Raw genomic sequence first — 24,362 nt, 5'->3', positions numbered from 1 at the left:
CTCAACATTTTTCATAGGAATTAAAAAAAAAAAAAGTGTGAGTATATTTTTTTTAATATTGCCTATCTAATTTTTAAATAAAAATTTTGATTGAACCATTCCTTTAAATAGGGGGTTGCAGCAAAAAAAAAGTCCTCTCAGAGAGGAAATGTTTTGTTGAAAGATATCTTGCCTGGAAATGTCATTGTTGTTTCCCTGGCTGCTCTTGAAGATAGAGCAGAGCCAATACCAGTAGTTATTGACTGCACTTAAAAAATTCTGATTGGCTGAGAGGAGATCAATAACGATCTCCATGTGCAAATAAGTGTTATTTCTCACATTAGTCTGTAAACAATTAGTCAGGGATCCCTGTGCCTCTTTACACCAATATAGAATGCCATAAAATCGAATATTGTGGCCAGAATTTCTGTTCAGTTCCTAGAGAGGAGACCTTCTTTCACCGTTTTGAAACTGATTTCATGGAAATGAGCTGAAGACTGTGGGCCTCATTCCGAGTATGGAGGTAGCCATGCCGCTTTTAGCCAGTGCCTGCCGTCCATCTCAGTTAATGCTTATGCCCCAGTCTTTGTGTCAAGTGTAGTCCAGTGTAGTTGCCAGTCCAGTCTGCCCAAGTGTCTACCAGTTTTTGTCTGGGACCCTTTTATTACCCCCACAACATAGTGGGCTGTATTCCGTCATCCTAATCCCAACTCTTGTTTTTGAAGTTTATTTTAATGAGAATTGGAATGGGAAACCAGAAAAGGATTTGAGCAGTGCATAACAAACAAATTAAGAACAGCCTATTCCCAATTCATCCCAACTCTTCCATTTAGGGGGCTCTTTGATCCTGTTCAATTCCCCCTTTATTGCACCACAGTGCCATTCTCATGGACCAGATTCGGTCCCATGGCTGGAATGCAGCCAGCTAGCTAGATATGTCCACATGTCATGTAGTGCTGTCATTACTACTTTGAGGACAGCACAAGTCAATTGCTTACATCATACCTTGATTAACCTCATTGGTGATGCACTTTTCTCAGCAGGCTTCCATTAATTTCTAAAATTTCCATATGTCATTGCGGAATCAGGATCCATTATAATAGGACAGGTTAATGGATTCAAACATAATGCACCATCCCAATGTTCATATTTAATTAAAAGTTCCAGTGATCCCCTTTATATCAAAATGAAATGCATTCCGATCTTTTCAGCATTCTGAGACTGAATACCTTCTCATGGAAAAAGGCCATTTTTGAACCCACACTGTTTTCTCCTCTCAAATAACTGCCCAAAAAGGAGTCCTTAACACATATGCAAATTATCACCAAGTAGGCGGTCTTTTGGATGCCATAATATATGCTTACTGCTCCAGGTTTCCATGTGTTCATGTATGAAACACAGATATTGGCTTCACCAGTGCATTTAGTTGCACATGTTAGGTTAAATAAAGTGACCAATGCATAACTGGACTTCATTGAACTGCAAGTGCACGAAGGAAGGGCTCAACATCATTGGCCTTCATGTGTTTGAGGAAGGGACTGCTCTTCATTGGCCTCTGTGTGTATATAAGGGAGGAACTGTACTTCTGTCACATGCATCTGAAGGTGGAGGTACCAGGCTTTGAATTCTTGCTTTTATTTGAGGTGATGAGTTGTCACTGGGAGGATGATCTCTGACAGGGTCACGAATGCGGCAGGGTAATATGATAACCATAGAGCTTTCAGAAGAAGAATTAAGGATGAGCTGTTGATGGATAGCTGGCCTTTCGCAGATCATTGTTTTACACATTTACCATGCAGATAAAGATTATTTACCTGAATTATTTATGAATCTGGTATCTTGAACTGGTTGATATGTAGCTAGTACTTGGGTGAAGTGAAGTAATTAGAAATGAGCAGTTTACCCCTCGTGTCCTTAAATGTCAGTGATCTGCTGTTTGTCCTTTACATACTGATCTCTTCTTATTGGTCCTGTAGGAGATCGTCCTGGTGGCCCGTGCAGAGACCCCACTGCTTCAATTAGAAGGTGATGGTTTGCTGTACTTCAAGCCCACATGTGTGGGGACAGCCTCTGAGCGCTCCTATAGTCTGAGAAACACCACTCGGCTGCCACTACGCTATGAGTGGAAAATCAAGCATGCAGACAGTGTCTTCCTATCGGTCAGCCCGGCTTCCGGAGTCATTCTTCCTAATGAGACCGCGGTGAGTTCTTCTGTCTCAAGCAGGGCTTTCGTCTGATGTGTCCTGGCCCATGGTAGGGACACTGCACAGCAAAGAAACAAATATGAAAACACATGGTTCTCTCAAATGTTCCTAAAATATCAATTCTGGGTGCATCTAGGCCAAGAGTGTTTAATAACTTATGATTTGCAGTCATGTGATCCCCTCTTGTATGGTCTGCCAGGGATCTCTCTGAAGGTCACTACAGTCAGCAACATTAGGGCAGCTCCAGTTCAGTCCATTGTCCTCTCTGCCTTGTAGGATCCATTGACCAGAGACTGAATAGGATATATGTATACTATGTATTGAGATATAGGACATAGGCTAGAAAAACATACACGTTGAGGATATCTGGGACAAGTGACGGAGAGATGAAATTGAGCTAAATAAATTGAATACCTTAAGAAGCCTTTCTATCTAATGTTCTCCTTTCTAGTCCCTTGTGACCCACCTATCCTCACCATATCGGAGGTAGTACTTGGGTGCTCTGTTTCCAGTTTCGAAAATTGGGAGCTAAATTGGCTTACTAGGCATGTGCTGTAAAGGGTTCATTGAAGTCAAGTTCCTAATGTTGTGCATTTGGTCAGTGTATTTTAACATTTTGTGGACCTCCTCTCTTGGTGGATGAGCATTTTCTGTGCTGTTCTAATAATTTGATGTCCAATCTGAAGAGGTATTTTTGTAGGTAACCAGCCTTCTCACACTCTGTGGGAGTGGAACGCACAGTTCCTAAAGAGATTAATGTCCCCGAATTTCATCTTATGGCAGAACACTTTTGGACCACTCTTTTTGATTTGAAACCTTTTCTGTATAACCCCTCACTATATAATGCTATTGTGTACTAAGTTTCTTTGTTTTCCATGCGTCAACGCTCACTCATTTGCCCTCCTTTTTCGCATCCTTTCAAATAATGCTTGCTCAAGTGCAAACATTTTCATGCTTGCACCACATTAACCCTCTGTTGATAAGAAACAGAATATTGTTGATGGAAATGCTTGTGGCACCACTTAACCACTTGGGTATTCCACAGGTTCCTAGAGCTTTCCTCTCCATTGTTTTTACACGCCGTTGTGTCATTGCAGGTAATTTTGCACCTTGACCCAACTACAAAAGGGAGCACTTCATCAATAACTGCTAGCCACATACCCTCTGGACCGGTTCCACACAGGGAGGATCAACACAGGTTTGCCTGAAAAAGAATGGCATGGACAAGTACTCAGATGAAGGTGTTTTTAGCTAAAACAATTCCATTGATTATCTTTGGTTTCCAATGGATAATACAAACTGAGAAGACAAGGCTTCAGTGTACTTGGATTATCTTCTTGGCTCTGGCGTGCCTTGCAGTGCCATGGAAAAAGTAATTGCACTTGATAACCTGTTTGATAGAGAACGGAGAATGGATTCCAAGATGCTTTCTCTAGACTCCCTCACCAGCATAGCATGTATCACTACAAAGACTGCCCTGAATGCAGTCACCTGTACTGAAGCTAAAAGGCAATGCTGGACATTATGAAACAATCCTTTGCTTGCAGCGTGGGTTGGATATTTGCAGCCTCTGTTAAATGCTAGCCTTGTGGAGTTAAGCCGAGACGCTGGGGAGTGGCCACTCCTCAGTAGCCCATAATGCTACCATGATAGGGGTGCTCCTTGAGCATCTCCTTTTCTTTTTCTGGAGGAGTTTTCACACACATCAAATGTGTTGGGGGAGTAAGTTGGTGGCAGCTACCTATTTTATTTTTGGCTACACCACCCAGTTACCTTCTTTTACTATGTTGGTAGCCAATTGCCTCTATATGGTTGCCATTGGGCTACCGATTCATTTTAAAATCCTGCACCCCAGCCATTTTTTATTTTGTGGCTCCAAGACACCCTTTGTGTGACTGGTATCCAGGTTAGGCTGGATGAGAGTTCCCCAGATACCTCAATCCATGTGTGTGTGAAAGTGCATGATTGTTTTGTGGTTGGTAATCTCTGAACGTTATAATTCCCAAGAAGGACGGAGGAGTGCGACCCATCTTGGACTTGAGATGCTTGAACAAGTTCCTCAGGAAGAACAAGTTCAAGATGGGAACTCTTTCACAGATCCTTCAGGCCTTACGACTTCATGATTGGTTGGTGTCATTTGACCTTCAGGATGCTTACTTTCATGTGCCCTTACATCAGAAGCCCAGAAAGTACCTAAGGTTTGTGGTTGGCGGTTCTCATTATGAGTTTCGGGTTCTGCCATTCAGGCTCACCTGCGCCCCAACTGCATTCACCAAGCTTATGGCAGTGGTGGCAGCAGGTCTAAGGAGGGTGGGGATTCACATCTACCCCTACCTGGACGACTGGTTGATATGGGCTTGTTCTCCAGAACAGTCCCAGAGTCATCTCAATCGCACCTGCCACTTCCTCCACGATCTGGGCTTCTCCCTGCACTTCAAGAAGTCCCACTTGACACCTTCACAGATGCTTTAATTTATTGGAGCTGTCCTGGATTCAAACTCTGAGAAAAGCTCTGCCACCCGAGTTAAGGGCTCAACATCTCTTGCAGATGATCCAAACATTTCAGAGTGCCCAACATCTCCCAGCTTACAAATTCCTAACGTTGCTCGGCCTCATGGCATCCTGCATTTTTCTGGTGCCAGAAGCCCGCTTGAGAACGAGAACCCTTCAGTGGGCTCTCTGATCCCAGTGGTCTCATTTCTCTGGCAGAATGACTGACCTTCTCCAGGTCCCGATAAAGAACGCTCAGGATCTCCTGTGTTGGGTCAGCCGAGAGAATGTGATGAGAGGAGGGCCATTTTGGCAACCATGGCCAGGGATGACAGTTGTGACAAACGCTTGCATCTCAGGATGGGGAGCGCACATGAAAGATCTTTCAGTAAGTGGACACTGGTCTCAGTCGGAGTCCAGACTCCATATCAACCTTTTAGAGCTGAGGGCAATCAAACTAGCACTGATGGCCTTGCTGACCTCAATACGGGGGAAAAGGGCCTGAGAATGACAGACAGAACAATGGCCATGCACTACCTCGATAAGAGATGGGATGTAGGGTTGCTGCCCCTGTGCATAGAGGTAATGCAGCTCTGGTTCTGGGCACTGAGAGAAGGAATCACTCTTCTGGCAGTTCATCCAGCCGGAGAAGAAAACACGGCAGTGGATGCTCTGAGCAGGCTGTGGAAGCCCTTCCGGAGATCCTCGTCCTTTTGGGTACCTCTCAAGTGGATCTGTTTGTGACCAGTGTCAACAGGAAGTGCACGCTGTTCTTCTCCAGGGCTCTAGGGAATCTCCCCAAAGAGGAGCTCTAGGGGACGTGTTTATAGTTGTCATGATTCCTGCCCTCATGTCCCCAGTCCTCCAAGATGTCAGGCTGGAGCCAGGCCACAATCACCTACATGGCCCTCAAGGGCCTCTCCATCCTTCCAAAGACCCACTTGGAGTCAGACTTGGCGATTGTGGCACCAAACTCACTCACTCCCATAGGATAACATTGGGGATTGGACTTGTAGTGCATTGATGGGGACAAGATGCATGCCCCCACATATTTCGGTTCCCAGAACTGCATGTGCAGTCTAGTCTTTTGGGTGTGGTTCAGCCCAGAGACACCTGGGATACCCAGGGACTATTTAAGCCACGGGCAGGCTGAGAAACATGCTTTGTGTTTTCTGCACCTGCAGCGTGACACTCGCCGTGTTCGGATCGGTCTCCAGTAGGCCTGCATCTTTCGTCTGCGCTCAGCTCCTGCAAGAACAAGAACACCATTAGGAACAGCCTTACCTTGCGGCGCTTCTGCCCATCATTCATTGCTTCTTCTTTTCTGCGGGCATCTTGGTGGTGTCATTCCTATTCCAGCACGCCGCTTCCTAAGGAAAAGGGAAAAGAACAGAAAAAAGGCATTAGTAAGCATTCAGCAAATCTTTGCTTATTTTTAAAGACTGTACGAGCTTCAAACGCTTACCTGAATCCCAGCCGCTCTTGGGGTACTCTGTCTCCGGAACTTCTCTCATCCATCTGCAAGAGGGAAAAGGCACTCCAGGTTAGCATGGAAACATCTAGAGGTGCCACATACCACGCTTACTCACCGCATTTCTTCTTCATAACCGGCATCCACGCTGAAAACCTTGCGGCACCTAAAAGACACAGAAAAAAACCTCAGTTCAATACAAATACGAAAGGGTCGAATTACGCATCGCGCTCACTCACCTTCAGCGTTACTCATCTCAACAGCACGTCGCCATCCCCGGACGCTATCCGTCTAAGGAAGGAAAGGAACGAAGTTAGAGAACTGTTCAAAAGACTCATTATACTTACCTGTCGGACTCTTGCCAGTGAAGTAACTAGGCAGCAACAAGCCTGCATCAATCAACGCGCCCCTGCGCTGAAAGCAGGACGGGGAGCACACTTTCCAAGAAAACAAGGTGAGCTGTGGATCAAAGGGAAGAGTTGGACCCCGGGGAAGAAGGGGTTCAAGCACACTGAGACAATATGGAGTTAAACTCTACCAGTCCTATGTTTAAGTCCCAGTCTCCAGTCAAGTAGACTCCAGGGAAGGATTCAAGGTCGTAAGAGGTCAGAACAGGCTGAGTGACGTCCCTGTGGATAACAGGTGAGTGTTACAGTAGTGGACTGGGAGTTTCCACTGCTGCATGCATTTCCTCCAGTCCCCGTCATTCCTCACGTATTAAGGAGGTTGAAGAAGTTTGGGAAAACCATGATCCTGATTGCTCCAGATTGGGCCAGGAGAAAGTGGTACCCGGACCTTCAACAGATGGCCATTTTCCCTCCAATTCATCTCTTCCTCCAAAGAGAGGACCTACTCTGAGTGGATGTGAGGCAGCTGATGGTGAGACCAGGTAGTCCCCTTTTTTGTGCATCCACCCCATCCTATTTTGTAAGATTATCCAAGGTTCCAACCCCCCCCCCTCGACCCCCTTTTTACACAAACACTGGGGCGAGGAAGAGGGTGACTGAAACTAACAAGAAAAACTCTTATACATCATACTGGACATGTCCCGTTAATCGGGTCAGACACTTGACTTCAAGTGCATACCCCTGATACCAATTAACTCTCCTCACATGGATAAAAGGCAGAACCTAAAGATACACTCTGAGCAAGGCGGAACACGAGTACAAGCAGGACTTCCGGGGCAAAGGCAAACCTACTGGAGCAGAGCGATGGACCAAGGGACGTGAGCATCGGGTCGAAAAACCCAAGAGTTGCCTACTGGAGGTTGTTTCCTCCCACAGACCGCAAAAGACACATGGAGAAGGCCAGATGCCACAAGTGAAGACTGCATTGTGTTTCAAGGACGCCAGTGATCCTCCCGGGTGAAAGGCAGAGTTGGGGAGGTGAGGCCAAGCCTGTGCTACTAACCTTGACTTGTGAATTGGAAATCGTAAAACAAAGAAAGAAACGCACAGAGCCGGTGAGATGGCAAGCAAACTGAGACACTGGTGTGTGTTAAATAAAGTTTGAAGCAGCAACATTATATCGCAAATGAAGGATGCACACGTGTGGATGAGACATGAGGAAAGGCAGACCTGTGAATTAACTTTGAAGTAAAGACAGCTGTGGAATCAGCTATACTGAGTAACGTAGTGGTCCAGCAAAAAGAAGTAGCTCACTCGAAAGTCTCTGTGAAAAGGGCATTGTTTGTAATGATAAAGCAAATTCTCCTAGAGAATTGGAGAGTGGAAGTTGAATCTTGAGAGTGGAAGTTGAAGTGGTGCTGCGGAGGTCTGAAAAGAAAACCACGCACATTCGAAAGTCTTCGACAACCGAAAGTGGTCTGAGCCTGGCTGAGGGAGACCCGAAGTATAATAAGGTTGGGGAAGGGAGCCACTTTGCAAGTTTTGTTGAACTTTGTGCTGAAGGGGTCTGAGCCCAACAGAGGGGGGACCCATGTGAACTTTGTGCTGAAGACGTCTGAGCCGACAGATGGGGACCTACGTGAACTTTGTGTTGAAATATTATTTGAAGGTCTGAAAGAGAGATTTTAATGTGGAAGGCCAGACTGGCCTCGATCCACATTTTGGAACTGTTTATTGTACTGAGAACTCGAGCCAGAGTGTGTCATTCTGTCATGAATCAAAACCAATACCCTGTAGCGTTCTCGGACTGCTATGGCTCTGGAACCCAGTTGACCACGAATTATTCTTACAACTGTAACCCTCTGTTGTTCAATTGAGACAAGCAGAGGGATCTAGTAGTTGGAAGACAGGACACTCCCTCACGACACGCCAGCTGTGGGAGAGTGGAGCAAGGTTATGATCTGAATACAATTTGGTGAGTATCAAACAATCACCAGAATCAGACCCACCTGTACTGAATTTACTGTTTTCAAACACAATAACGTTGTATTCATGTTGGCGGTCGCTTCAAAAGTGACCGCAAACATAAATACAACGTTTTTAAAGCTGCGGTTTTAGCCTGAAAAACTTAGAGAAAAAATGCAGCGAGTGTTTATTTTTATTATAAATTTAAAAAATAGCACTTACCGAGATGCAGCTGCAGCTTTTCTGCCTGTAGTCTCCGGTCCCCATCCTCCGCGTACAGCACCAAAGATGGAAAAGCCACCCAGTGGTAGCTTTTGTTTACTACAGCTGGCTGGCTTTTCCTTCATTAGTGCCACAAAAGCAAAAGCCAGCACAGGCGGGCATCCATTTCACAAAATGGATGCACCCATGTACTTGCTTTTGCAAATTTTGAGCTCGGAGGAGCCTGAGAAACTCAGAAAGAAAAACTGCAGCGTTTTCAAACACAACCGCGTGTGTTTCTGCCTGCCGTGGCTTTCACTTTGGGTCTCCGGTGCTGCCCCAGGAGAGCACCGGAGACCCAAAATGAAAGCCAAGGCAGGCAGAAACACACGCGGTTGTGTTTGCATGCCGCTGTGTTTCTGCCTACAGCTGATTTCCCATTTGGGGCTCTCGGGCTCCCCACGGAGGGCCCGAGAGCACCAAATGGGAAATGCTAAATGCTGCAGTGTTTCTGCCTAAATCTGCTTTCCCATTTGGGGCTCTAGGGCTCCCCACGGGGAGCTCTAGGGCACTAGGGCACCCACGGGGAGCCCTAGAGCCCCAAATGGGAAAGCAGATTTAGGCAGAAACGCAACGCGGTTGTGTATGAAAACGCTGCGGTTTTTCTTTCCAAGTGTTGTGAGGCAGCCGATGGTAAGAGGCGGTATTCCTCCCTTTTTTGTTAATCTACCCCCATTCTATTTTGTAGCGCAGATTAAATCACAGTGGTTACACTTGCATTTTCCATCCCTCAAACAGGGGTGCAGATGCTTTTTTTATTTTTCAAACGTTTCACAGAGATGGGCCCCATCTTTGAGGAATACGTTCTCAGCAACCACATTAGTGTCAGGAATGTATACAAGAGGGCAGATAGCGCATCTTTGCTTCACTGTCCAGCCCCTCCTGAAATGCTCAAGTATATTTAATGTGCTTTATTCATTTGTGCTCATTTTTGAGAATCTGCCCCCTGTGTGCACACTATAGGTTTGTTCCTGTTGAACCCCTCGCTAGACTGTTTAAGAATAAACTCCCTAAATGCATTAAGTGCCAGTGGGTAGATTGTATTCCAAGGGAAATGATGAAAAGATCTATATGAATTTCCCTGTTCCTTGTGATGGAGGATTATATATGTGTGGTGTGCAATTAAAAATGGAAGATTATTTAAGAGAGAATAAGTATTTTTATAATTAATATTGTGCAGGTTATTGCATGGTAAACAAATCGAGAGCACTATGTTAATAGGTACAGAAAACTATTTATGAATTAGTTAACCTAGTGCCTCTAGGTTTGGTGTGGGGGGGGGGGGGTCCATTCTGGCCATAAGTGCCTAGAAACCCACCTTAACGGCCCAAGCAAAGTGTGGGCCGTTGAGGATGACTAAGAACCTAATAAACGTCATTACCACCTTCTCTCCTTGAATGGTATGTCTTTTTACCACCCACGTCTGTGGTCCATGGAGGCTGCGGATGAAGAGGAAGAGCTGACGAAAAGTGATACTAAACAGGAGTGCTGCGCTGCATTACTGTATTAACACAGAACCATGCAGAAGACAGGCGGCTGCACGAAATGGCGCGGCAGCACAAATGGGAGAGCTGTGCCAGTGTCCAGGGCGCAGTTAAGGGGGTGAGCGGGTCAGGGCACAGCAGCACTAGGGAGAAGAGGGAAGCAGCAGAGCAAGCAGAGAGACAGATGTAGAAAGGGACAAAGAGTAGGGACGCAGAGAACATTTGTGGCGGCTGGCCTCTGGGAGGCTGACATTCGGGGCACTGTCAGATAATGGTGCCAGGAATTCTGCCTTTCTGATTGGCTGGGAGACTCTCAGCATAAACAAAAAGGTAGTAAATTAAATAATACATTTTCCAGCAACTCTATTATCATAACCTTAGATGTTCTGTGCTAGTCCCTTAATGAACTACTCCACTGCAAACACTGATAGTCTCAATGGGGGAATTCTTGAGTGAGGCTAATCTTCTTTGGATATAATGCCCAGGAATATTAATTAATACTGGGGTATGAAAATGAGAAAATGACTTCACGGCTGGTTATGACCTTAATCCGTTTTACTTTATGGGCACCCTCCGCTCCCCCATGATTCCTGGAGAGCGCACTCAACAGTATTTGATACAGCGTGTATCATTTTGCAGTGCACTACTTTGCATGTGGAAGATATGCACAGCAGGGAATGTTTGCTATCCACTTAGTAGACTGGTCAATTTCCACATCCCTATGCCATGTACATGTATGCCATGTACACGCAATGGTAGAATCTGTAGATATGTTTGTCTCTACATCGCTCTAGAATACCAAATCAGTAACACAATTAATAAAGGTTGCTCAGATCACTTGTATAACTGTCCAAAGAGCCCAAAATGAAGCTCTTGACAACATAAAAATAAAAGCTCATTGTCCCTGGTTTCGGCAGAAGCAGACAGCCCAACCTTTTGTGAACACAGGATAGCACAGGGGCAACGCACTGGTCTTGGAAGCAAGACCACGCAGAGCAAGAGGTTTGAATCCCGAATCCACGCTTAGAAACCAAACTCAGGTATTAGGCGCGTTATAAAAAAAACAATTAAATGAATAAATAAATTAAAGGAAATGCACATCTGCCACTGGGCAAAAAAACTACAACACATTTGTTGTCCCTCGTGATGCAAATTATTCTTAAATATTTTTTAGGCTCAGCATTATTGGATTGGTTAAAGGAGACTAGGTAGGTTCAATCTGCTCTTACATTTGCAGCAGGTGCACATTGTAGGTTATGTCCTTTGGTGTATCTCAAATTATATTAGAATCAGGCCATTTGTGATGACGTCGATACCAAAAAGTAACTGCTAACATTTTTTTTAAAAAGAATCATTTAAAAGAATGCAGAATTAGGTCTTTCGCCGGTAATATTTCTTTTCAAAATAAGAGTAAGATAAATTGTTTAGCTTATTTTTAATTCTGTATAGATATTAAGACGTTTTATTCCTGTTTTGTATTTGTGTAATTTCAGTCTCAAACCTGGAGGTTTGTTCCGCGGGAAGAGATCCAGTATTTTGCCAAAGCCAGTGTTTTTACTTGGGGTGCCGAGGAGGAAGCCGAACCAGAAAAGAAACCACGCTATTTTCTGAAGTTGTTTGGAGAGGGCTCGACTGGTACTATTTCAGTAAGTGGTATAGTTAAAATCAGTAACATAGCTCAAACGTGGTGTTCCTATTTTGCTTGCTAGCGTTTCATAGTGCTGTAAATAACAGATGTTACTGTACTTGATGTAATGTAACTCATTGCATCAGCCTCGGAAGGCTGAGTGGGCTCTGCTTGAATCCCAACCTGAGCCCAGCAAGTTGAATGCCAATCAAAGCAAAAAGTGCACCTCTAATCCCCGGTCATTTGGGGCACAGCCACAGCCTGTAGGAAAGGTGTCTTTTCATATTTCCCCCTTGTGTAGCTGCAGGCTGGGTGACAGAGGGATGTTGAAGTCGCCGAGGAAGATGATGTTGGTATGTGTGATAGAAATGGTGGTGACCAAGTCCGTGCAGTCTTCAGTGAAGGAGGCGTTGGACCTGACACCATACTGGACAAGAGATCTTTGAGATGTAATGCTCCTGTCAGATTGACTGAGTTGATGAAAATTGCCTCCCGCCTCTCTGATCAATACAACATGACTTGCCTATTCCACCCATTCTCATTTCAAGCTCAGCGGGTTGAATTATACCACCTCAGCCATAACTACTGATTTTATGGTCATGGCTCTTTGCAAAATATGTAATACAATCCCAACCTTGAAGGGGCCCCCACCTCACTGGCCCTGTCTCCCTACTCCACAATGGCTTGCTAAAAGGCTGCTTCACTATAGCCAGGTTACCCTTAACAAATTACAAACACTTCAAAACAATGCCTTGAGAACTGCCTTAAATCTCAACACTAGAGAGCACATGTCTAACCTCAGAAGAAATCACTATTTGCTGAAGATAAGTGATAGGATCTTACTCAAGACCGTATCACTCACCTTCAAATGCCTAAATAACAAAGCTCCTCCAAATCTCATAGAGCGAATGACTAGAAAAACCTCGACTCGCCCCACCAGAGTAGCTAAGTTAAGCAAATCCGGAGGAGGTAGCTTCCCTGTGAAAGCTGCTCAACAGTGGAATGCACTACCTCTGAACCTTAGTACTGATCAGTCCTATCTCAGCTTTAGACGTAATTCCCTAAACTGGCTGAGGTGCAATGATGTATGACCCTTGGACACCTGGATCACTTAACCATACACCATACACAGTACCTTTTCTACTGTACTATAAATGTACCTATCTTACTGTACCATTCGCACATGAATCTATGTAACCAACCATACCCGTATGTAACCCTCGTGTACCTGTCCTGTTTTCTGCAATGTTCTGATCTCATGTTGTAACTAAGCTTCAAGTAATCTTTCTGCTGGGCCCGGTTACCCACGGGTTTGGTGCGCATTACCAAATAAATAAACAAACAAGGAAGTGTACTTTGCAACTGTCATCAAGGAGATGATGTTATCAAGAATTTTAATTAATAATATAGGGCCTGATTCATGGAAGTGTTTTATAATGGCGCAATCCCATAGGAAAATGTTCCATGAATCAGGACCATCATTCTTTTTAGGAATCCTTTATCCAAAAATAAAAGTATGTAGTGTAACAAATTAGAAAGATTCCTACAACAACAATAAGCTATTTTAGTTATAAAATGACATGTGTCCTACTGTGCCTATGTAACCAGCTGGTCGAGGGGTAGGTTTTACACTGTGGAAAGTTTTTGGGAAATGTATTATGTAGTGAACTACCCTCTGTGACTTCGAGAGTAAAATGGAATTGTGAGACTTTCTGGATAGACGACAGACATGGGACGTGACCCGCACACTGTGAAATCGAACGATAGAGGAACCTGCCAGAGGGGAGTTCCTGATGAAAGGGCAATGCAGGCGATGAGTCCAGGAAAGCCTTCTGTGTAGTATAGAGGGTGGCAATGGTGGACATTGAGCCCATAAAGAGCAGTGAGGATGAGATCAGCACCACGCTCTGGTGGCAGGAGAATGATAATGATTTATTATTTATATATCACTTATACCTAAGCACTGTACATAGAATATATTTACATACATCGTCATTCCAACTGACGTTGGTACTCATTTATCGACCTCGCAAAGATGAAAGGCTGAGTTGGCTTTGCCGGGACTTGTACCTGCAGATCTCAACTAGATCGCAGCAGTGAGCACTCAACCTGCTGAGCTATCGTACCAGCTGAATGGGACCCCTTTATAGGCAGAACAGACAGGAACATGCGGCACTGAGAGCACATGGAGCCCATCAGATGGTTTCCTGACTGGGAGTGAGATGGTGCTCAGTGGAACCAGAACTCTAGCACTGTTTTCGGACACTCACGATTGTGGAGGGGATGATCCGAGAAAAAGGTCATTGGACAGAGAGGCGATGCCCGAGTCAAAATCTGGTAAAAGCAAGTGGGTAAGTGATATTGTGGTATCCTGGTATGATTGTATTGACTGCTTGAGTGTATGCAGGGGCCTCATGGAATGGTGAGGTGGAGCTTGGAGTGTGGGAGGCTTGGGGATTCCACAGAGTGTCGGTTGGGACTCGGAGTTAGACTGGGAACCAGGACAGATGCTTGTTACTTACTCTCCTACCTTTCATGAACTATGCCTATGTAACTAAGCAAGAATAAAGCATCTTCTGTTTATACTTACCTGAGTCAGCCTGGTTCGTGCTCCATGTCATCCCTGACTCAGATACATCAGATAGTGATAGTGAAGTGAAACGCTGATGACTGGAACACAAAGGTGAAGCTCCTAGAGCCAGTTGAGAGACTGATTGAAAGAAGCTCTGCATGCTGGAGCTTGAAGGAAAGGTTTTTAGAGACATTCATTGAAAAGGGGGAACCTGCGTGCCAGAACTTTCAGTCAAAGCACATCAGTACAGTGGATACAGAGACTGAAATAAGAACTATTGAACCTTAGAACTTGAAGCACATGTTCATAATGTTTTCTGAATGAGACTGAACTAATAAGTAGAGGAAACCGATACATAAAACCCATGTTTTGATGAGACTGTTGCCAAAAAGATGAGCTTCGTGTCACAGGTTGGCTTGCAATCCTCCCAGCGAGGTAAATATGCTGCCTTCCAGAAGACCCAATGTCAGTAGACATCCACCCCCAATGGAGTTAGCTGTGATAGGGCAGCGCGCCACAAATAGCCACACTGACTCCTAAAGTAACGTTTCAAGGGTGTTTATTTGAAAACTTAAAGGTAAGAATGGCTGCTTCTGTTCTTGATTCTTTGGGGTCTAAGCGACTGGTGATTATTGGCGGTTGGGCTGTCCCTTTCCTATCTCAATTTGCCCAAGCATGGGACCCACCTCCCAGCCCCAGATGCCCCTACCAGGCTATTAGTCACTACCGATCGGTAACTCTGTCTCTCTTCAAACTATAACTACAGGTGTTTTCCCTAGGTCGATGGCTAGGGAACTTCAAACATTCCCTCTCCTATCGTCACACATACTCCTTTCACAAACTCTCACACCTAACCCCTTTTTATTGGTACTGATCCCTTAATTCTCCTCCCACCACGTTACTGTCCCCCCAATCTCTCCCTCCACCTTTCGATCTTACTTCCTTTCCCACTCTTATTGGTTACTGCCACTTGTATTTCCAACTATACCTCTCCCTTGGTTCCTTTTCTCTCCTTCCTCTCTCTCTACTTCCCCACCTCTTGCTATTCCCCTCGTTATAATTTACATCTCCCTTAACACCTTCTTAAATAACCCACACCCTCCCAGGATTGGCCACTCACCCTGTCCAATCATTTGCTTGTGTGAAGGGGGAGTGGCAGGGGGCTGTTTAGGGAGGCTTTAAAAAGGGCTTGTAAGCCCCGCCCCATTTTCTGGAAGTATCTCTGGCAAGGAGAGTGGAAGGTTCCTGAGGAATTGGGAGTCCCTGTTCCATAAGGCCTTCTGATGGGCCTTTCCAATCCTAAATATCTCTGGTGAGCTGGTGGGATACTCATTAATATAGCCTATTTTCCTGAATGGTGTGTAGATTTCTGGAGACTTAACTGCACCGCTTTCTCGCGTGGCCGGTGTTTCGGGTGCGGGGGGTGTGTGTGGACTTGCGCGACCACCAGGACATTTTTGGGGTGGACTCCCTCCCCTCACTTTTCCTCCCCTCCCCTAGCCCTCACTGGCCTGTAAGAAGACCTTGTCACATAGCATATTAGATGATGCGATAATAGAAACATGTATGTGCTGAGCCAGAATATCAGAAAGCAGATCGCTCAATCATCCTAACGCGGAGATCATTATAGCTAGTACAACACATTGAATAAAGGGTCACCTGGATGCTCCCACACATTGCATTTTATAGTAATCTGAACAAGCCATACAACCATATTATACTCGCAGTGTAGCAATTTACTGGTCAATGCTTTCTTAATGCACAGATTAGGGAAGAGAAACGTAGAACATACATCGGATACACAATATTTCACTCCAACAAAGCGTATGCAAAACACCACCACACACAGGGAAGTAATATTCAGCCTTAGTGTATACAAAACAAGATACTTTATTTACAAAAGAACACAACAACAACCTTGTTGGACATTATTACACATATATACTTGTGTGAGCTTTCCTAATCATATTGCATTTCATGATCTTAACAATAACCTAATTGGATATCACTACACATTCATTTCATGGACTATAATTTAGAACCACAACCTTACTTCTCTTGGGTCCAAGCCCAACTCAATAACTACCCCACTTGGGGCATGCACCAATGAAACCAATCCCACATGTTGTGGAAAATCAACCACAGACTTCCCGTTGGATTGGTAAATGTCTTTAATAGCAGTCAGAGAAGCCAGCATATACAGGACAACAGCAACCCAACGACAGAGCAAGACTCGTCACAGCAATCCCCCCCCTCCCTCCAGGTACAGAGCTTTTATACAGGAGAGCACACATGCATTTTAGTGGTAAGGGAGGTTCAGACATGGCACGAGATCGTCCAGCATCAATGTTGCAGGTGAATGCTCAGTCTCTGCATGCAAGCGTTAGGCAGAGGCTACATTCTGAAGCTTGGGAAGAAACAATCTGGATGGCAGCGGAAGACATTTTATGATACATTGCTATTCCTGCTGTGCAAGCTACTTCTATGATTCCCACACGGTTGGAGGCACACTGGCTTGCTTACTAAATGACTACTTCTGTGCCTAGAAAAGCGTCTCTCTAAGATATGCTTATATATACCTCAAGAGACATTTCAAGTGGTATGCGCCGACAAGGCTGCTCAGATCCTCTAATAGAGGCCAACTGCAAACCATCACAACAAAAAAGCAGCACAGACTCGGTAAAGCCTTTCCGACTCTAAGCATAAATAAATGGAACGAACTTCCTACCTCACTAAAGCTCGAGTCCAACTACACTCTCTTCCGGAAAAAATTGAAAACATTACTTTTCAATGAACTCCGCGAAACAGGCCAAATCGTTCACGGTGAAATCTGTCAATTCACACTGTGTCCTGTTTTTCACTATTCGTTGTCCTGTCTCCTTGTCAGCGCTCTGATGCCCGCGGGCTTTCAGCACTTTACAAATATACAAATAAATATATATATAAATAAATATATGCCAAACAGGAAACACATCAGAGACAAACTATGGAAGCAAGCACTGCTGCAGTAGGCCGTACAGAACATAGGGCAGGCATAGCAATGGCAGTAAGGCACTGGTAAAGATGGCAGTTAGTATGGACTTATTATGAACACAAATACAGCAGAGTATCTGAAGAGCTCATTATATTTGAAATGCTCTGTTTTTCCTCCACAATTCCCTCCTATGAGACCTTCACTCCAGTCTCACCCATCGCATCCTTGCGGGGAACAAACATCACATTCTGGCAGATCGTTACAACGCACTCCTTCAGTAGTATTAAAGTAAAATACTGAGTTGTCTGGGTAATCTCTGGGCATCGGGCACATGAACGATAGTAAAGGGATTTCAAACTCATCACCAGACAGGATAAGCTCAGGATCAGGACCAGTATTATGAGTAGGGTCTGTCCAATGGACACACCCAGAGGTCCTAGAATATTCCCTACCCAGGACTAGAAGATCCACAAGGAATCAAGGCTGACATGGAAACTACATATGGTACTACTCATGAGTGACAATGTCTGTGATGTTATTTGTGTAACTTGGTATAAAAGTACAGCATCCACTCTTCATAATTGTGCATACCCCTCCTTGTGAGGATAAGAGGGTGTACAGCACCATACAGTTCTGGAGGATCATCGTCCGGATGGCTGCCTGTCCACAGGACAGCAGAATTATTGGAGGATGCAGTAGTATTTGCAATATGTACAATAAGTCATGACATGCGGGTCCGGCGGTCCCGATTCAGCTTTACCCCGAGGGCTGGTATGAGGTAACCCATTCCAGAAATGAACCCTTCCTATTCAGTGCTTCTTTTTCAGTGGGGATTCAGGTGCGGACATACCCAACGGCAGGTAGAACATAGCCCATAAAACAACTCCCTGCCCAATTAATGGGCAACCAGGGTTAAGCTTTGTCCCTGCAGATGAAATCTATTCCGTAGAAGGTGATGTACACAGACTGGGTGAAGGTGAATTCAGGGTCAAAAACAAGGCTTACATTATTGACAATTATACTGGTATTGGTTGAAGGTTAAAATCGACACTTGATATTTCCCATTAACTGTGTACCCCCATTGACGTAGCATAGGAAGCAGGAGCCTGAGTGAAGTGCTGCAGGTTTTCTGGATAATTTATCTGGGATGGGAACATTTGGATGACCCGTAAACCCCATCTGGAAATGTGAATTGCTCTGTGGCCTCAGGATCGAGTAAACAGCTTGAGATCCAGGAAGACATCCCACCAGTTGAAGGGAATCGGGCCTAAGGGAAACTTAAAGGACAAATCACGAGGTAGGTGTGCACATACCCAACAATCTGAGATGCTAAAAATGCAGTCTTACTGACAGGTGAGGTAGAGGTAAGTGTTCTCACTGTGAACCCAAAGGTGAGCAGATGGACCATCATTTATATGACATGTAGTTTTAAAAGCCGGAATCGCCACAGCAAATCGGCTAATGACAAAAAGAACAGTGGTCGGGTAACCAGACATGGTGTGCACCCAGGATTTGTGCCTGGTCATTAGGCTTCAGGGTGAACCGGGATGGGGTGTCAAGAGTTTGTGGAAGGGGAATCGAGTTCAGTCGAGTTCAGTCCAGGGGAAGAAGTTTTCATGTGCTGTAGTCCAGCAAGTCTTTTCAGTTCCGGGCATGACTGCCTGCAGTTCCACGACCGGACAGATGTCAATGTTAAGAGTTCTATCCAGGGGTCAGGCTCTTGGCTGTGCTGGGCAAATGTTCATGCGGTTTGTAACTGATCCTAAAAAGTTAAAACTAAAAATATCCTTAATACCAGAGACCCAAACTCACGGTGATCAGGACAAAGGGAATAACCAAGCGGTGAAAACCGGGTCAAAATCCAGCAGGTACTGGCATAACTGTTGAGGCAGCTTCCAATATTTGCCAGGGAAGATTCACTGTCATCCAGTGGTCAGGTCCAGATGTGTATGGGTATGCCTGCTGGTATTTTCTTGATCACTGACCCTGTGGTGGCCCTCTGCAGGACTGCAAGGCTTACCTTCTCGGACCTGTGTGGTAAGGCCCAGTAGAGTCAACCGCTGGAGGTGGTATCCAAGGAGGGAAAGGTGGATTGGTAATGTTCCCTGTGGTGCTTGGGTTGCCTGATGGAGCCTGAACAACAGCTCCTGTAGAGACCCCACCAGCGTGAACAGGCTGTGACGCTGGGGGTCCTGGTTCAGCACTTGTATGTACAGGTGCACTCAGAGTAGTGGAATCCGCTTCCGTCATTGCACATGGATGTCCTGCTGTATTGGGTTGTACTGGCACTGGCAGCGCTGACTCGGATGCTGGGTCATTGTTGGAGGTGACTGTGGGCACCGTTAGGCTGTTTCTCGGTAGCTGCAGATCAGGCAAAGTGGAGGCAGATCTTGCGGCATTGGGCTGCATGTATCCAGGAAGTCAGACCTGAACACTTCACGGCAGTCTGTGATCAGCAACACCTGATGTGGTCCACGCCACCTGGGCTGGAGAACAGACTTTCCCTGGTGAACCTTCACGAGGAGCCAATCCCCTCGCTGTAGCGGATGACAGGGGGTAGTCGCCAGTTCAGGTAGGGCAGCTCAGACCTGTGCATGAAGAGAATGAACAGTCTTGACTAATGTGCAACAATATTTAAGTACGTCCCATCTTCTAGGTGCAAATTCAGGAAACGTGGCACTGCTGGGGAGCAGTTCTCATGCACATAGGGTGCTCTGTAAGGATCTCCTGTGCAGACAGACCATGCATGCATGGCAAATAGTGCTTTGGGCATTGCCTTTGGCCATTTTAGGCATGTTTCTTAACACACGTTGGACACCCTGAGTTTAGATCGCCATTTCAGCATCCTACTGCGCTGCTTAACTTGGGGTCGTAATCTGACCAGTGTAGTGGGTACCTCAGTCACTATCTATGACGATTGGGAGCACAAACCAGGGTGTAAGCTCTGCAAAAAAATGTCTTTGCAACCATAACAGCATCTGCCTTTTGGCAGGGGTATGGTTCCATCCAGCTGGAGAACACTTTGATAACGACCAAACAATAGCTGAACTGCTGGCATGTGGGGAGCTTTATGAAATCTGTCTGCATGTTTAGGAAGGGGCCCTCTGCTTCTGGACATACAAAGAGCTTCGTCTTCACCGCTTGTCCTCCATTGTGAGCCATACAAATGGGCCAACATTTGCAATAAGCCTGTACCACTGACGCAAAGCCGGTGGCAACCCAAGCCCGGTTCACATTTGCGTTCATTGCATTTTTACCTGAGTGGGCAATGTTGTCGGCCACTCGGGACAGATACGGAAACCAGACAGCTAACACCGAAGTGAATGCTCTTTCAACTTTAAAAAAAACGCTGATTCCAGTTCATCTTTTCCTCTTCAGAAGCTTGGTCTTGTAACACGGCCAGGCTGGAAAGAGAGGCAATCTGTGACTTTTAGACTGTAACACAAACAAGAGTTTCATTGGGTGCCAGTGGCGCGTTTTTGGCCGCCGTGCTAGCTGCATTATCCACTCGGGTATTGCCTTGGGTAGTAAACTACTGTGAAGCGTCATGTCCTCTGAACTTGGCTATAGTCAGGGCAACTGGGAGCAATAGAGCATGCAGGTTTGAGAATGGCATGGGGGATACATACAGATTAACCTGAGACAAGTTCTCCTGTCCCTGAGTTACAAAGACATAAGCCTTCCATGTAGAGTATCATGTTGGGGGTTCTACAGTGGGATGTCTAGTAAATCAGTGTGGGGCTATATGAAGAGTTTCTTCAACCAAAATAGTCATGCGGCTCCCCGTCCTGTGGGTTTAGCAACAAGGAGGCAGGGTTCAAAACAGCAGCGACTCATAGTAACATTTGCAGCAGAAATAAGCAACTTTTAATATTTGGTAAGATTGGAATTAGACAAGTGTTCTGTCTTTCCCTTAAGCAGTAAGGCTAACACTGATTGGGGTACTGAGATTGTGATAGGGTGACCTTGTACCAGTGAATATTTTTTTCTATCAGAGCTGCAGCAGCAACAGCCCGCAGACAGGCCGGGAGTGCAGCCGCTACTGGATGCAATACAAAAATGTGGTATGACACAGGCTGATGCTTATCACCTTGTAACTGTGTTAGCACTTGGACAAAACCATCACGTTCATCACAGAATAACACAACAACCATGTATACTTGCACCAGTTCCAGTGATGTCCTGGCAGTTTATGCTACCTGAAGATATCTTGTGTGGGCGTGGAAGCTAAGAGCCAAAAAGGGATAGATGTATTGGCAAAGCTGTCAAGATGTACCAATGATTGATTGATATTTACTTCCTTTTATGTTATAAAGGTTGTTATTTTAATTTTTTCTTACTGTTGTTTGAGCCCAATTTATCCTTGTGAATTTTAATGGGTTGTTTTATTGTTTTAATATATCAGATAAAATGACTGTTGGTTTTCATGACATTCTTGTTGAAATAAAGCATTATGAAATTAAATGAAAATAACACAAGCAACTTGCTTTATTCTGGCAAACCCAGAGTTGGGGATGTTGCAACAACTTGTTTTATGGTGACAAAAGAGCCTTCAGAATCCTGAGACCATGGCAGGGACTCTGGGTTCGAACTATGTGTGATGGTCTGAAGAGACGTAACTATGGTGGCATACCCTGGGAACCACTTTCGAGAGGATTGGGTCCTCCGACGTATTCCATATCTATGACAGTAATCACCACAGCTGTGCTGCTTCAGAAAATCTTTCTGCGTCCTGCGTCGATGACGTCGATACGCTGTCCTCAAGGACCTCTGTCGAGCCGACATCACCGGATGTTATAAGTAGGACGTACGATGCCCGTAGCCTCAGTTCTATTTTTTCTGCGAACGTGTTCACTTCGGAGATCTCGGCGCGCCTCGATTCTACTGAATCCTGTTCTTTTGGTTCTTCGAACCTGTTTCTTCGTTGTTACTTGTAAGCATGATGTCTTCGGCTTCTTCCACCCCGCGGTCCGGGTTTAAGAAGTGTCGGGTGTGTGGGTCCAAGATGTCGCTGACGGATACGCATGACGCTTGCCTCTGGTGTCTCGGGAAGGACCATGATACGGACGACTGTGTCGACTGCCAATTGCTCACATTGAAGGCCTTACGGGAGCATAAGAAGAAGCGGTCGGTCAGTAAGGTGGCCAATCTCGGAAGTCGCGTTCCACCCGTCTTTTGACGGATGATTCGAGGGGCGACTCTCCACATCGTCGTCGTGAGTCTGGGGGTTCTCGGTCTGGGAGTCGGTCCCGCCATTCCTCGACCTCTTTGAGGCATTCCAGGAAGCGCTGTCACAGGTCGCCTTCCCCGTCCTCTACTGAGGACTCCGCCCGTCGGTGGGTTGCTTGTCCCAACAAGCATTCCACTCCTGAGGAATGGGATTCCTTCCGAAAGGAGATGTTGGCGATTTTTCAATCGCAGGGCTCAGGTCCATCCGCGCCGTCTGAGGACGCTGGTCGTGGCCGTGCTAGAGACACCGCCCGTATGCCTTCGGGCTCAAGCAGTCGTCGAGACCACCGGGCGCCTTCGAGGTCCCGGTCGGAAAAGGATGGTCGCTCTAGACATGCCCGTTCCAGGTCTCGGTCCTCGACGCCCTTGAGACCGCGTAAACCTGTGAAGTCTTCAAGGAAGACATCGACGCCGGCGGCACCGAGGTCATTGACGGACTTTCTCGAGGCCCCGCCTCTGAGGAAGTCGTCAAAGCCATAGGCGCCCAGGCTGTCGAGAGACACGCTCGGGGCTCCGCCCTCGAGGCCTGTGTCGACGCCGTCGAAGCTGTCGGCGCCGCTTTGCGCCGATTCCATCAACGCATTTCGAGGTGGCTTTGTCGGGGATCCCTCGTGGTACGGGGGAACCCCCTAGAAAGGCACTGGCTAAAGCAAAACATGTCTTTGTTCCTTTTTCGGTTCCCTCTTTCCAGCCTCTGGATTATATTTCTGAGGTGGATGAGGGGTCTGAGGAAGGTGTGGTTCCTGCAGAGGTCCCTGATGACATTGTTTCTGGTCATAGCCAGCTTGAGGACCTGCGCCAGTCATTGCATGACGCCAGTGGGCTCGACACCTCTCCGGAGGTGGAATTTGGTAGGCCTGAGCCTGGCACGCATGCCGACTCCTCTTATCGGTGCCTGATGTCGAGGGTCACAGATTACCTGGGGTGGTCTGCCCCCCTTGGGGATTTTCAGCAGGATGACCTGACTGATATCCTGGACCAAGCTCCTCCAACTGACCCAGTGCTGCCATTCCATATGGCCTTGCAGAGAAGGGTGGCTGCGACTTGGACTGCTCCGGAGAGTCTCCTGGCAGTGAGCAAGTCCTTGCCGAGGAAATATCGTCCAGCCAGTGGTGACCCCTGCTACTTGACCACGCACCCCACTCCGGAGAGTTTGGTGGTGCAGGCGGCTACGGCCCCAGCAAAGCAGGCATCGTACCCTACCATCCCTCCTGATAGGGACGACAAACGTTTTGATGGCTAGGCGAAGAAGGTATTTTCTTCTGGGGGTATGGCGCTTCAGGCGGCCAACTCCGTTTGTGCCTTGTCTCGTTTCACGCACACTCTGTGGAACTGTATTTCCCTAGCGGCTGATCATATTCCCGAAGGGGAGGAACGGGATGGTTTCCTTGCTGTCGTACAGGATGGCAAGGATGGGTTCTACGTTATTTCGCTGCAGTATTTTTCATCGCCGTTTTTTTTTCTTCGAAAAACTCATTGTTTTATTTTTTATTTTTTTAGGGGGGGTTACCCCCCCTTTTTTTTTTTTTTTTTTTTTTATTCCCTTACACCCACAACCCAACCATATATTTAATTTTTTAAACCCCTCCCAAAAAAAACAAAAAATGGCTATGAAAAAACACACGATGAAAAATACCGCGGTGAAATGCGTGTATACCCAAGGATGCAATGTGTGAATCCATTCAGTCGGGTCTGGACATGGTTGATTGCGTCAGCCGGTCCATAGCGGCGAGCACCGTAATACGCAGGTTTGCGTGGT

General features: G+C 46.1%; 1 protein-coding gene across 2 annotated transcripts in view; it reads left to right on the top strand.

Moving 5' to 3' along the window:
• Positions 1-24,362, top strand: part of CFAP65 (cilia and flagella associated protein 65) — an 825,303-nt gene that overhangs the window by 337,762 nt on the left and 463,179 nt on the right. For both annotated transcript variants that reach the window (XM_069616861.1, XM_069616860.1), the window contains exons 14-15: positions 1,956-2,180; positions 11,695-11,847. In XM_069616861.1, the coding sequence (XP_069472962.1) occupies positions 1,956-2,180; positions 11,695-11,847 (378 nt within the window). The remainder of the gene's footprint in view (positions 1-1,955; positions 2,181-11,694; positions 11,848-24,362) is intronic.

The sequence above is a fragment of the Ambystoma mexicanum genome, chromosome 9 (genome assembly GCF_040938575.1).
Source record: "Ambystoma mexicanum isolate Mex_15411 chromosome 9, UKY_AmexF1_1, whole genome shotgun sequence".
Lineage (NCBI taxonomy): Eukaryota > Metazoa > Chordata > Amphibia > Caudata > Ambystomatidae > Ambystoma > Ambystoma mexicanum.
This window is presented reverse-complemented; position numbering and strand designations above follow the sequence as displayed.